The sequence below is a fragment of the Oncorhynchus mykiss genome, chromosome 6, assembly GCF_013265735.2.
Source record: "Oncorhynchus mykiss isolate Arlee chromosome 6, USDA_OmykA_1.1, whole genome shotgun sequence".
Lineage (NCBI taxonomy): Eukaryota > Metazoa > Chordata > Actinopteri > Salmoniformes > Salmonidae > Oncorhynchus > Oncorhynchus mykiss.
The window spans coordinates 50,245,099-50,259,997 of NC_048570.1; the positions used below are offsets into that span (position 1 = coordinate 50,245,099).

At 43.0% G+C, this 14,899-nt stretch overlaps 1 protein-coding gene across 1 annotated transcript in view; it reads left to right on the plus strand.

The window, feature by feature from the left end:
* Positions 1 to 14,899, plus strand: part of si:dkey-220o5.5 (actin filament-associated protein 1-like 2) — a 101,029-nt gene that overhangs the window by 46,757 nt on the left and 39,373 nt on the right. The window contains exons 3-4 of the mRNA XM_036980386.1: positions 8,612 to 8,695; positions 8,780 to 8,862. Of these exons, the coding sequence (XP_036836281.1) occupies positions 8,612 to 8,695; positions 8,780 to 8,862 (167 nt within the window). The remainder of the gene's footprint in view (positions 1 to 8,611; positions 8,696 to 8,779; positions 8,863 to 14,899) is intronic.

Here is a 14,899-nt window from a genome sequence, read left to right on the forward strand (position 1 = left end):
CAAAGTTGTGTCCTACTAAACATGTGCCTACATTTTAGAAATGTAATCTAGACTAAACCCCTGCTGTCCTTTTCCCTTGGTGCTGAAGACGTGGATGTCAATTAAGGCAGCCCTCCGTACCTCTCTGATTCAGAGGGGTTGGGTTAAATGTGGAAGACATTTCAGTTTAATGCATTCAGTTGTAAATCTGACTAGATATCTCCCTTTCCCTTTCCCTGAACAACAATATAAATACAACATGCAACAACTTCAAAGATTTTACAGTTGAGACATTCGTGCGATTGTGTTGTGTGACAAAACTACACATTTTATAGAGTTTTTTTTATTGTCCCTAGCACAAGGTGCAACTGTGTAATGATCATGCTGTTTAATCAGATTCTTGATATGCCACACCTGTCAGGTGGAGCGATTGTCTTGGCAAAGGAGAAATGCTCACTAACAGGGATAGAAACAAATGTGAGCACAACATTTGAGAGAAATAAGCTTTTAGTGCATATGGACAATTTCTGGGATCTTTGATTTCATCTCATGTAACATGAGACTAACACTTTACATGTTGCATTTATATTTGTGTTTAGTGTAAGTAGACCAGATGCAGCTGCTATCACATTGGTGTCTATGGGAGAGCCACCCCTTTAAATCGGCAATGGTAAACGGCCTGAGTGAACAAAAGTATCTTCATTGATCCACTATCTTTGGCTTTATGTAGTTATCCTGATACTCACATCTTGCCTTTGCCCCAGCTCCCCTCTCCCTTTCTTATGGCTGCAGGGGCAGTATTGAGTAGCTTGGATGAAAAGGTGCCCAGAGGTGCCCAGAGTAAACTGCCTGTTCCTCAGTCCCAGTTGCTAATATATGCATATTATCATTAGTATTGGATAGAAAACACTCAGAGTTTCTAAAACTGTTTCAATGATGTCTGTGAGTATAACAGAACTCATATGGCAGGCAAAAACCTGAGAAGAAATCCAAACAGGAAGTGGGAAATCTGAGGTTGGTCGATTTTCAACTCAGCCCCTATTGAATACACACATTGGTTATGCTGCACTTCCTAAGGCTTCCACTAGATGTCAACCGTATTTAGAAACTTGTTTGAGGATTCTACTCTGAAGGGGGAGAGAATGAGAGAAGATTGAGTTAGAGGTCTGCCAGCAGTCACGTGCTGGTCACACGCGCTACTTTGCTTTTCTGAAGACAAAGGAATTCTCCGGTTGGAATATTATTGAAGTTTTATGTTAAGAACATCCTAAAGATTGATTCCATACATCGTTTGACATGTTTCTACGGATAGTAACGGAACTTTTTGACATTTCGTCTGCAGCTAGGGAACGCACTTCGTGACTTTGGATTTGTTTACCAAACGCGCTAACAAAAGTAGCTAATTGGATATAAATGATGGACATTATCGAACAAATCAAACATGTAATGTGGAACTGGGATTCCTGGGAGTGCATTCTGATGAAGATCATCAAAGGTAAGTGAATATTGATAATGTTATTTCTGATTTCTGTTGACTCCAACATGGCGGATATATCTATTTGTTTTCTGAGCGCCGTTCTCGGATAATTGCATGGTTTGCTTTTTCCGTAAAGCTTTTTTGAAATCTAACACAGCGGTTGCATTAAGGAGAGGTTTATCTATATTTCCATGTCTAACACTTGTATTTTCATCAACATTTATAATGAGTATTTCTGTAAATTGATGTGGCTTTCTGCAATATCACCGGATGTTTTTGGAACTAGTGAACATAACGCGCCAATGTATACTGAGATTTTTTAAATATAAATATGCACTTTATCGAACAAATCAAACATGTATTGTGTAACATGAAGTCCTATGAGTGTTATCTGATGAAGATCATCAAAGGTTAGTGATTAAATGTATCTTTATTTGTGCTTTTTGTGACTGGAAAAATGGCTGAATATTTCTGTGACTTGGCGGTGACCAAACATAATAATTTGTGGTGCTTTCGCTGTAAAGCCTATTTGAAATCTGAGACATTGGTGGGATTAACAACAAGATTACCTTTAAAATGGTATAAGATACATGTATGTTGGAGGAATTTTATTTATGAGATTTCTTGTTTGAATTTGGCGCTCTGCACTTTCACTGGCTGTTGTCATATCAACCCTGTTAACGGGATTGCAGCCCTAAGAAGTTTTCATTAACATGCTTTTATTTATAAAAAAAAAAAACAAGTAGCCTCCCGGGTGGCGCAGTGGTCTAAGGCACTGCATCGCAGTGCTTGCTGTGCCACAAGAGATTCTGAGTTCGAGCCCAGGCTCCACCGCACCTGGCCGCAACAGGGAAGCCCATGGGCTGACGCACAATTGGCCCAGCGTCGTCCGGGTTAGGGAGGGTTTGGCCGACAGGGATATCCTTTTCTCATCGTGCACTAGCGACTCCTGAGTTGGGCTGAGCGCAGTGCACGCTGACCACGTCGCTGGGTGTACGGTGTTTCCTCCAACACATTGGTGCTCCTGGGTTGGATGTGCGTTGTGTCAAGAAGCAGTGTGGCTTGGTTGGGTTGTGTTTCGGAGGACGCAAGGCTCTCGACCTTCGCATCTCCCGAGTCCGTACAGGAGTTGCAGCGATGAGACAAGGCAGTAACTACTACCAATTGGGGAGAAAAAGAGGTAAAAAAAACAAGTGTTCAAAAGTCAAATTGTAAATATAACAGCTAATGAAATAAACATAATAAAAAAGTTTACAAAATAAGCCAAGACATACAGTTGAAGTTGGATGTTTACATACACTAGGTTGGAGTCATTAAAACTAGTTTTTCAACCACTCCACAAATATCTTGTTAACAAACTATAGTTTTTGCAAGTCGGTTAGGACATCTACTTTGTGCATGACACAAGTAATTTTCTAACAATTGTTTACAGACAGATTATTTCACTTATAATTCACTGTATCACAATTAAAGTGGGTCAGAAGTTTACATACACTAAGTTGACTGCCTTTAAACAGCTTGGACAATTCCAGAAAATGATGTCATGGCTTTAGAAGCTTCTGATAGACTAATTGTCAATTGGAGGTGTGTACCTGTGAATGTATTTTAAGGCCTACCTTCAAACTCAGTGCCTCTTTGCTTGACATCATGGGAAAATCAAATGAAATCAGCCAAGACCTCAGATAAAAAAATATAGACCTCCACAAGTCTGGTTCATCCTTGTAAGAAATTTCCAAACGCCTGAAGGTACCATGTTCATCTGTACAAACAATAGTACGCAAGTATAAACACCATGGGACCACGCAGCCATCATACTGCTCAGGAAGGAGACGCGTTCTGTCTCCTAGAGATGAACGTTCTTTGGTGCGAAAAGTGCAAATCAATCCCAGAACAATAGCAAAGGACCTTGTGAAGATGCTGGAGGAAACAGGTACAAAAGTATCTATATCCACAGTAAAACGAGTCCAATATCAACATAACCTGAGAGGCCGCTCAGCAAGGAAGAAGCCACTGCTCCAAAACCGCCATAAATTAGCCAGACTATGGTTTGCAACTGCACATGCGGACAAAGATCGTACTTTTTGGAGAAATGTCCTCTGGTCTGATGAAACAAAAATAGAACTGTTTGGCCATATTGACCATCGTTATGTTTGGAGGAAAAGGGAGAGGATTACAAGCCGAAGAACACCATCCCAACCATGAAGCACAGAGGTGGCAGCATCATGTTGTGGGGGTGCTTTGCTGCAGGAGGGGCTGCTGCACTTCACAAAATAAATGGCATCATGAGGAACGAAAATTACGTGGATATATTGAAGCAACATCTCAAGACATCAGTCAGGAAGTTAAAGCTTGGTCGCAAATGGGTCTTCCAAATGGACAATGACCCCAAGCATACTTCCAAAGTTGTGGCAAAATGGCTTAAGGACAACAAAGTCAAGGTATTGGAGTGGCCATCACAAAGCCCTGACCTCAATCCCATAGAACATTTGTGGGTAGAACTGAAAAAGTTTGTGTGAGCAAGGAGGCCTACAAACCTGACTCAGTTACACCAGCTCTGTCAGGAGGAATGAGCCAAAATTCACCCAACTTATTGTGGGTATCTTGTGGAATGTTTCCCGAAATGTTTGACCGAAGTTAAACATTTTTATGGCATTGCTACCAAATACTAATTGAGTGTATGAAAATTTCTGACCCACTGGGAATGTGATGAAAGAAATAAAAGATGAAAAAATAATTCTCTCTACTCTGATTCTGAAATTTCACGTTCTTAAAATAGTGGTGATCCTAACTGACCTAAGACAGGGAATTTTTACTAGAATTAAATGTCACGAATTGTGAAAAAGTGAGTTTAAATGTATTTTGCTAAGGTGTATGTAAACTTCCAACTTCAACTGTATGTACTGCATCTTATACTATCTATTGCATCTTGACTATGGCACTCGGCCATTGCCCATCCATATATCTATATGTTCATATTCTTATTCCATCCCTTTATATATGTGATTATTAGGTAGTTGTTAGGGAAATTGTTAGATTACTTGTTAGATATTCCTGCACTGGCGGAACTAGAAGCACAAGCATTTCGCTACACTCGCATTAACATCTGCTAACGATATGTACACTACTGTTCAAAAGTTTGGGGTCACTTAGAAATGTTCTTATTTTTGAAAGAAAAGCACATTTTGTTGTCCATTTCAGTAACAGCAAATTGATTAGAAATACAGTGTAGACATTGTTAAGTTAATATTGTAGCTGGACACGGCTGATTTTTAATGGAATATCTACATAGGTGTACACAGGCCCATTATCAGCAACCATCACTCCTGTGTTCCAATGGCACGTTGTATTAGCTAATCCAAGTTTATCATTTTAAAAGTCTAATTGATCATTAGAAACCCCTTTTGCAATTATGTTAGGACAGCTGAAAATGGTTGTGCTGCTTAAAGAAGCAATTCAACTGGCCTTCTTTATACTAGTTGAGATCTGGAGCATCAGCGTTTGTGTGTTCGATTACAGGCTCAAAATGACCAGAAACAAATAACCTTCTTCTGGAACTCGTCAGTCTATTCTTGTTCTGAGAAATGAAGGCTATTCCATGCGAGAAATTGCCAAGAAACTGAAGATCTTGTACAACGCTGTGTACTACTCCCTTCACAGAACAGCACTAACTGGCTCTAACCAGAATAGAAAGAGGAGTGGGAGGCCCCGGTGCATGACTGAGCAAGAGGACAAGTGCATTAGAGTGTCTAGTTTGAGAAACATACGTCTCACAAGGCCTCAACTGGCAGCTTCATTAACCTCTTTGGGCTAGGGGGCAGTATTTTGACGTCCGGATGAAAAGTGTGCCCAAAGTAAACTGCCTGTTACTCAGGCCCAGAAGCTAGGATATGCATAAAATTGGTAAATTTGAATAGAAAACACTCTAAACCTGTTAAAATAATGTCTGTGAGTATATCAGAACTGATATGGCAGGCGAAACCCCGAGGACAAACCATGCCAAAAAAATAATTCAGCCTACCACTGTTTTCAATGTCTGACATGTTTATTATGAGGCGAAATCCTCCCAGATTGCAGTTCCTAAGGCTTCCACTAGATGTCAACAGTCTTTAGAAAGAGTTTCAGGCTTGTTTTTGGAAAAATGAGCTAGAATTTGTAATTTTTCTAAGTGGCTCCCATTTTGGCTGTAGTGTTTTCATGCGCGTGGATGAGATGTTCTTTGTTGTTTATCTCCGGTAAAGACAATAACGATTGTCCGTCTTAAATTGTGTTGTTTATATATTTAGTAGAGTAGCTGAGGTTTGATTATAAACGTTGTTTGACTTGTTTGGATAAGTTTATTGGTAATTGGTTTATTGGTTTATTTGAATGCATTTTGAAGGAGGGAAACCGGTGGATTATTGAATGAAGCGCACCAGCTAAACTGAGTTTTTGGGGGTTATAAAGAAGGTCTTTATCGAACAAAAGGACCATGTGTGATGTAGCTGGGACCTTTTGGAGTGCCAATAGAAGAAGATCTTCAAAGGTAAGGGTTTTATTTTATCAACCTCTTAGCTTCTTTTTTTTATTATATTTTTTTTTCACCTTTATTTAACCAGGTAGGCCAGTTGATAATAAGTTCTCATTTACAACTGTGACCTGGCCAAGATAAAGCAAAGCGGTGCGATACAAACAACAACACAGTTACACATGTAATGAAAAAACGTACAGTCAATACCACAATAGGAAAGAAGTCTATATACAGTGTGTGCAAATGGCGTGAGGAGGTAAGGCAATAGAAAGGCCAATTTAGCAAATTGAAAATAAATGTAAATATATTTTAAAAAGACAATAAATACAACATTTACACGGGAGAACGGCAAACAACGTTTGCACTGCTACACCATCTTGAATGGAGAGCAAGTTTTTATGGTCCGTCCAGAATACGAAAGGATGAGGTGCCCCCTCCAACCATTGTCTCCCATCCCTCAAGGGCCACTTAACTGCCAAGAGCTCCCGGTAGCCTACATCACAGTTGCATTCCACTGTTGAGAACCGCTTGGAGAGAAATGCACATGCGTGCAGTTTCTTGTCCCCTTCTTTCCACTGTGAAAGGACCGCCTCTGCTCCAGTGTCCGAGGCGTCCACCTCTACCACGAAGGGATGGGTAGGATCCGGATGGTCCGGAGAGGAAACGTACCTAGAGCTCCCCAAATGCCCTGTCAGCCTCGGGAGTCAGTGTGTTGGCAGAAGCCACTCAATGTTAGTGGTGGCTGTTTAACAGTCTGATGGCCTTGAGATAGAAGCTGTTTTTCAGTCTCTTGGTCCCAGCTTTGATGCACCTGTACTGACCTCGCCTTCTGGATGATAGCGGGGTGAACAGGCAGTGGCTCGGGAGGTTGTTGTCCTTGATGATCTTTATGGCCTTCCTGTGACATCGGGTGGTGTAGGTGTCCTGGAGGGCAGGTAGTTTGCCCCCGGTGATGCGTTGTGCAGACCTCACTACCCTCTAGAGAGCCTTACGGTTGTGGGCGGAGCAGTTGCCGTACCAGGCGGTGATACAGCCCGACAGGATGCTCTCGATTGTGCATCTGTAGAAGTTTGTGAGTACTTTTGGTGACAGGCCAAATTTCTTCAGCCTCCTGAGGTTGAAGAGGCGCTGCTGCGCCTTCTTCATGATGCTGTCTGTGTGGGTGGACCAATTCAGTTTGTCTGTGATGTGTACACCGAGGAACTTAAAACTTACTACCCTCTCCACTACTGTTCCATCGATGTGGATAGGGGGGTGTTCCATCTGCTGTTTCCTGAAGTCCACAATCATCTCCTTAGTTTTGTTGACGTTGAGTGTGAGGTTATTTTCCTGACACCACACTCCGAGGGCCCTCACCTCCTCCCTGTAGGCCGTCTCGTCGTTGTTGGTAATCAAGCCTACCACTGTTGTGTCGTCCGCAAACTTGATGATTGAGTTGGAGGCGTGCGTGGCCACGCAGTCGTGGGTGAACAGGGAGTACAGGAGAGGGCTCAGAACGCACCCTGGTTGTTACCTACCCTCACCACCTGGGGGCGGGCGGCCCTTCAGTAAGTCCAGTATCCAGTTGCACAGGGCGGGGTCGAGACCCAGGATGATGATGACAAGTTTGGAGGGTACTATGGTGTTAAATGCTGAGCTGTAGTCAATGAACAGCATTCTCACATAGGTATTCCTCTTGTCCAGATGGGTTAACGCCTCTCCAGCTAACTCAACCTTGGGCAGTGTTTTATGGTTGATTCCAGGAGTAGCCAATCTTTCTGTGTTGCCCAACAGCAAATGTTAGTTAACCACCCTTTTAACAAAACAATACTAACTACTATTCTACTGTTGTTGCCACTCTTGCTACCTTTACCTACACTGATGCTAATTAGAATGCAATCATCATGCATCTGACCATTCAATAAACACACTGTTGTATCTGGAAGTGGCTGTAATGACAACATAGTTCAGATATCTGCTTAATTTAATAGGAGATTCCGCTGTCCTTGTAAAGTACTGCTGTGTCTCGGTTAACCTGCTGGCCACTGTGTCGGTGTGGAAGGAAATCTGGGCATGGATGACAGAGCACGCTTCTTGTAGCACGACCAGCAGGATTCCTGGCGCTCCAAGTCTTTTCCAACTCCCATGCAGAATCATGGGAAGTGTGTCTGGGACCTAGCCTCTCATCTCTGGCCAGGAGATGAATCTGCCTGAGTACAGTCATCTAAACTCCATGGACCATGTCTGCATCCCAAATGGCACCCTATTCCCTTTATGGTGCACTACTTTTGGCCCCCTGCACATAGGGACTATATAGGGCACATAGGGCTCTGGTCAAAAATAGTGCACTATAAAGCAAATAGGGTGCTGTTTGGGATGCAACATATGTCTGTTTTATCATTTTATGAGACAGGCCCATGTTTGCCTGAAGAATAAAAATGTGTGGATTATTTATCACATGGTGCTACACAAGGTTTATAAGGAGGAATCGATGCACCATACATTTGTTCAGTATGGCCCAAAAACTATGAACAAACTGTCAAATAGAGTCTTGCATAGCTGGAATTCTGGATACTGACATATTTTGGAAACATCTGACCAGAAGTAGGACTTCGATCTGATAACCCATCCATTGAGATATTTTGTGTGTCTGTATTCCTGTGTTCCAGTTGAGGATGCTGAGTATATGATCATGAGCTGTCCATCAGGGTCCCCAAGCAATGATCTCAGGGAAACCCAGCTGTCAGGCACAGGTACATGAATGCATTTCTCTCCTCAGTATGTGCATGTGATATCTGACATTTAACCTGTGACCTGGCTGTGACCTTTACCCCCAGTTGGTCTGTTCCAGTCAGGACCAGACCCGGACTCAGCCGAGGAGACCTTGTCCTCTGCCTCTACCGAATGGCTACGGAAAGGGGTAAGTGCACATTCCTCCACTAACTCCCTGTATTGAACTCCATAGACAAAATGATTCACCAATTTGTTTAGTGACTGGATTCAAAACAAAAACGTGCACTAATGAGCTTGGCCAGAGCTACACAGTTGCCAGGATATTTTGGGTATATGTGATACATTATAGTTGATGATGTGTGTCTTTGGTTTTGTGATATTTTTTTCCATTGCATTTGAAATCAACTGGACATTTGGCCATTTAAGATAGGGCTGCTCAACTGTGTTGGGACAGATATGTGAAAAGGGGTGTCTTGTTGTTGGAGTCCTGAGATGTTGTAATTAGCTGCCTCAGGTACAATTTAGTGTGCTTTTATCACACAAGAATGTGAGACGAACATTCACAGGACTCATTTGGCCTGCTTTATAAAATATTTCAACTAAAAGGGAAACACATGCCTATGTGACATTGTAAGAATAGGTTGCTTTCTAAATTCAGAGAACTGTTATTGTGTCACAAAAAAATATCTGCAGCACTAGTTAACCGTTTTGATTATGTGACGCGGCAGACATTTTTGAATGTTGGGAGTAAATTCAGGTGGGACGAAGATACTCTGGGTCCTGTGCTCCTCTTCAGATGACTGGGAGAGAAAGTTGCAGCAGGGAGGTAAAGATCCAGTGACAGCATTTCTTTACAGGGCCTTTGCTAGAGCAAGTGAACATAATGACAAGGGAAAGTGCTAGGCCATGCAGCATTAGTAGCTGAGGGGCATGAGGGGAACGAGGGGGAGGAAGGGGGTGGCAGTCTGTGATGTGGGCTGCTAATGAGAGAGTCCCTGGCCCTGCTGAGGTTTGGTGAGGTCCAGGCATGTCTCGTCGAGGGTTGAGGAGTACAAAAGGTCAGAGGGCACGCTACTGCCTCGAACGGGGGCTTTTTCAAGTTGGCAGGGGGAGCGACCCAAAATAGACAACAAAAAGGGTGTAGCCTACTCCAGAGATAATCAGCTCAGACACTGTAAACTGAGCCTCCCTTCTCCTCTGCTGTATGGAACTCTGTTCCTACGGCCTCCTCCGGCCTATTGACAGGTTCACAGAGAATCCCAGCATGGGGATTCATAATCAGGGTTTATGCTGAGGATCAAAGTGGGAATGAACGGTTGAGGGAACCAGGGGTAGTATCAGCGAAAGAGGAAATGCTCTGTTTATGCGAGAGGCCATCTCCTCTTCATCAATGATGCCATTGGTGGAGATGGAGCCAGAGTAGAGGAAGTGGATGTTCATGTCGCAATTACATTTGTCTACGAGATGGAGTGATAGAATACCCACACAGAAGAAGAGAGGAGGAAGTCCGACGGTCTGAGTCAGAACCCCCCGGAGACGATGAGCTCAGCGGTACCCTTCCGTTCTGTGGACGCACGCACGCACACACACACAACAAACACAGACACACTCATGCACACACACAGGCAGGAAGTCAGACCAGAACCCCAAGAGAAAGAGCACTTTTGAAGAACCCATAGGAGGCTGCTGTGTTTACCATCAAACTCTGCCCATAATTCTCTCGCAAATCCACTTAAGACTCTCTTTCACTTCCGTAGCAAAATATTAGCTAGCATTTATGAGGCCAGCAAACAAGTTCCTCAAACACTATAGGAACGTATTTGCAAAAAAATATATGGGGGATTGGAAGTGATGCAGACAATTACATTGATGGAAGCTACATTCTACCTGCAATATTAAAACTGATGTACCCCCTAAAAAAAAAGAATAGGAATATAATATAGGAACATATTTCCTCCAACGTTATAATGAAAAGGTGTGTCCTGAGTGGCGCAGTGGTCTAAGGCACAGCATCGCAGTGCTAGCTATGCCACTAGAGATTCTGGGTTCGAGTCCAGGCTCTGTCGCAGCCGGCCGCGACCGGGAGACTCAATGGTTAGCGCACAATTGTCCCAGCATTGTCCGGGATAGGGGAGGGTTTGGCCGGCAAGGATACCCTTGTCCCATCACGCACTAGCGACTCCTGTGGCAGGCCTGACACAGTGCACGCTGACACAGTCACCAGGTGTATGGTGTTTCCTCTGACACATTGGTGCGGCAGGCTTCCGTGTTAAGTGGGCATTGTCAAGAAGCAGTGCGGCTTGGTTGGGTTTTTTCGGAGGACGCACGGCTCTCGACCTTCGCCTCTCCCGAGTCCGTACGGGAGTTGCAGCGATGAGACAAGACTGTAACTACCAAATTGGATACAACGAAATTGCGGAGAAAAAGGGGTAAGAAAAAATACAATTTAAAATAAATGTGCTATTATTTAAAAAATAACTTTTAAAAAAATAAAGGGGATCGTGTGACCCTTGAACGAGATGGCCGCATGAACTAAGAGCTCCACACAAGTAGTTTCCAATTCTTAATCTTATCTCCACTTCAAGTTGAAACTCCTTTAGCTTTAGTCAAAATGTCATGACGGCTACAAAAGGCGACATTGCAGGTAACATTTTTTACCCGGACTCAAGCATTAGCGGCGGAAAAAGCCTCCAAGAAACAGCTAGCTTCGGAAAAAGCTAGCGCCATTAGCCAGGAGCAAGAGGACCCCCCCCCCCCCCCCCCCCCCCGAGGCCCAACAAATGCCAAACTCGCAGTCTGTCGAAGACATCCTTTCTGAGCTGAGATCCCAACGTACAGAACTCAACATCAAATTAGATGGCATTAACTCTCAGCTCAGTGCTATAGGGGGCAAGGTGACAACCATGGAAAATGCTTTGCCTGACATCAACAACAAGATAACCATCAACGTGGGGTGCCTGGATGAGGCAGAGGGGCGAATCCTATCCATGGAAAACTCACTGACAGACGCCATGGAAACAATAGCATATGCTAAAAATAAAATAGAGCATCTGGAAGATAAAACAGAGGACCTGGAAAACAGGGGGCGAAGGAATAATTGTGTTCTATTAAATATGGGTGAAAAATAAGAGGGAAACATGCCACTGACCCACTACCTGCAAGACAAACTTCCCGAGTGGCTCCACCTGTCCACCAACAGGCCCATTGAGCACTGAGGCCCCCACCAGCAGCCAGACAACCACCGCTCCGAATCACCATACGTTTCCTGCGATTCACCGACAAGGAACGAGTCCTACAGGTGGCGAAAATCAACACCATTACAGTGGGAAATGCCAAACTCACTTTACATCAGGATCTGTCAGCTGGAATACGCCAAAAGCGCAGAGAGTTTGACGAGGTGAAGAAATACTCCGTTGACCGAAGCATCTTTAGGGGATTCAAATACCCAAATGAGCTCAGGATTCTTCACCAAGGAGCCCTGCGACACTTCAAAACTCCTGTAGAAGCAAAACGTTTTTTGAAGGACAATCCTGGTCACTGAGAAATGGACCAATGACTAAAAGCGATTACTGTTATTACTAAAGGAGGTAAGACAACATATAGCCACCATCCAAAGACCATCCAAAGATATTATAGCCTTCTAATTTATATTTATTTTCTTTTAGCTGAGAGGGATAGGCTCTATAGCCTAACCTAGGCCTACTAACGTTTCAGCCTACTTTTATTTCCCAATTTTTATTATTATTATTATTATTATTTGTAGTTATCATTTTCACATAGGCCTCCACCATTCATAGGCTGTCGATTACGACACATTTACAGACCTAACGAGAAGCTCAATGTGTCAATTTTATGCCTATGGCCTTATCCTGTTGATATTACGTTTTAATAAAAACAAACGACTTATCCTATAGATCCCTCTTAAGGATTTTCCCCAACATTTCAGTTTTATTTGGTCCAAACAATTAGCCCTATGTCCTTTGGAGGAGGTATATGTAGGCTGGGCTATTGATTTTATTTTCTTCCTCTTTTTTAATGTGGTCTGGGCGGGGGCTACGTTGTCACTCAATGCGGGGCGGAGAGGATGAGGCATTTCTTTGGTGGGGAGGGGGAGATGTTGTGCGTTGCTAACTGTTCCCGGTTTCTTTTGCTAATTCGGAACACAGAATTGAGACTGAGCGTGGGGGTAATAGATCCAACGGGATGTGTCGAGTTGTTTGGGAACTCGGCTGGGCTGTTCAGAGATTGTTCTTTTATGTACACCATTTATTTTAATTTGATGTGATAGCAGCTGTAACTATTATCCACCTTTACCCAGAGATGACTTGCACTAGAGTTCGATTACTGTTTGATGATGATGACTAGTACCTTAAATCTACTGACATGGATCTGCCATGGTCTAGGTCATGCAATAAAACAGAAAAATGTACTATGTGCTCTAAAAAAGGTAAAAACAGACATTGCGCTATTACAAGAGACACACCTCTGTGATGCCGAACATGCCAAACTCCGCAGAGCTTGGGTGGGACAGGTGTATTTCTCATCTTTCAAGTCAAACAGTAGAGGTACAGCCATACTTATCCATAAGAATGTTCCATTCATCATTTACCAAAACATTTCTGATCTGGAGGGGACATTTATTTTGATAACTGGGTCACTGTATGGGCAACCAATTACTATCTTAAACATATATGCCCTTAACACAGATACTACTGCTTTCATGTCAAAAATGATATCCCTGCTCAATGAGCGTTGTGTTTCCTTTGGAGTGCTGGCTGGAGATATTAATTGTACCCTCAACCCAACCCTGGACAAATAATCTCAAGTCCCCTTCACAAATCCTAGATCTGCAAAGATGTTGAACTCTCTTACTAAAGAGATGATAGCTATCTGGAGACTGATAGATATCTGGAGAGAGACTAATAGCTCATCTATGGAATATACATACTACTCTAATGTCCATAACACCTACTCCCGTATAGATTACATTTTTATCCCAAAGATTTTAAAATATTCAGCCACGTGTACAATTGAACCCATAGCACTTTCAGATCACGCCTTTGTCCACCTCCGCTTTGACCTATTCTGAGGTCAAAGAGCTGGAAACTCAACACCTCCATGTTATCAAATGAAGCGTTCCATACATTGGTAACTACATGGATAGACAACTACACACAAGACAACAAAGACTCTCCTGTTTCTCCGGCCACAATGTGGGAAGCTGCCAAAGCCATACTAAGAGGTAATCTAATTGTATATGCTTCCTCTAAGAAAAAAGCAATGGAAGCACACATGCTAGATCTTGAGAGGGAGCTGGAACTCTGTAAAAAAGTAAATAAACTATCCCCAGAGAGCACCTCCTAGAGTCAACTTAAAGCAGCCAAAGCCAAACTGAACTTGGACTATAGTCGGGAGATTAAAAAAAAACTATTCTTTACTAAACTGAAATACCATGAGATTAGCAATATGCCGTGTAAATTGCTTGCTTACCAATTTAAAAAAAGAGCAGTCAGAGCGTACAATCATGGCTATCCGAACAGCAGAGAACGAAGTCACATGACCCAAAAAATATCAATTTAACTTTTCATGATTTTTACTGCAAACTATATACTTCTGAGAGAAAACATACGGAGGCAGAACTCCGTTCCTTCTTTTAGGGAATCTCGCTACCTAAACTATCAGAGAACGACCAAGAAGATCTCAACTCCCCCTTCACTCCTGAGGAGGTCCTGGAGGCAATTACCTCCATGCCACCTAGTAAGTCCCCAGGCCCAGATGGATTCCCCAGAGAGTTTTACAAAGCTTTTTGGCCCCAGCTTAGCCCTATTTTCATGCCAATGCTGGATGATTTTTGCAAAAACGGAGCTCTCCCAGACTCTATGCACACAGCTCACATTACAGTGTTGCTCAAAAAAGACAAGGACCCTCTATCCTGCTCGTCCTTCCGGCCCATAAGCTTGTTGAATTTCGACTACAAAATAATTACCAAATTGCTCGCCAAAAGACTAAACACTCTTCTTCCCAAAATAATAAAAGCGGACCAAACTGGATTTATTAGAGACAGGTACTCTTCTGAAAACATTTGCCGTCTTTTTGATATTATTGATCAAGTAAACGCACAGAAGACCCCTGTCCTGCTGGCTTCCCTGGATGCTGAGAAGGTGTTTGACAGGATGGAGTGGAGCTTTCTGTTCTCAGTCTTAGAAAAGTTCAATATGGGCCCA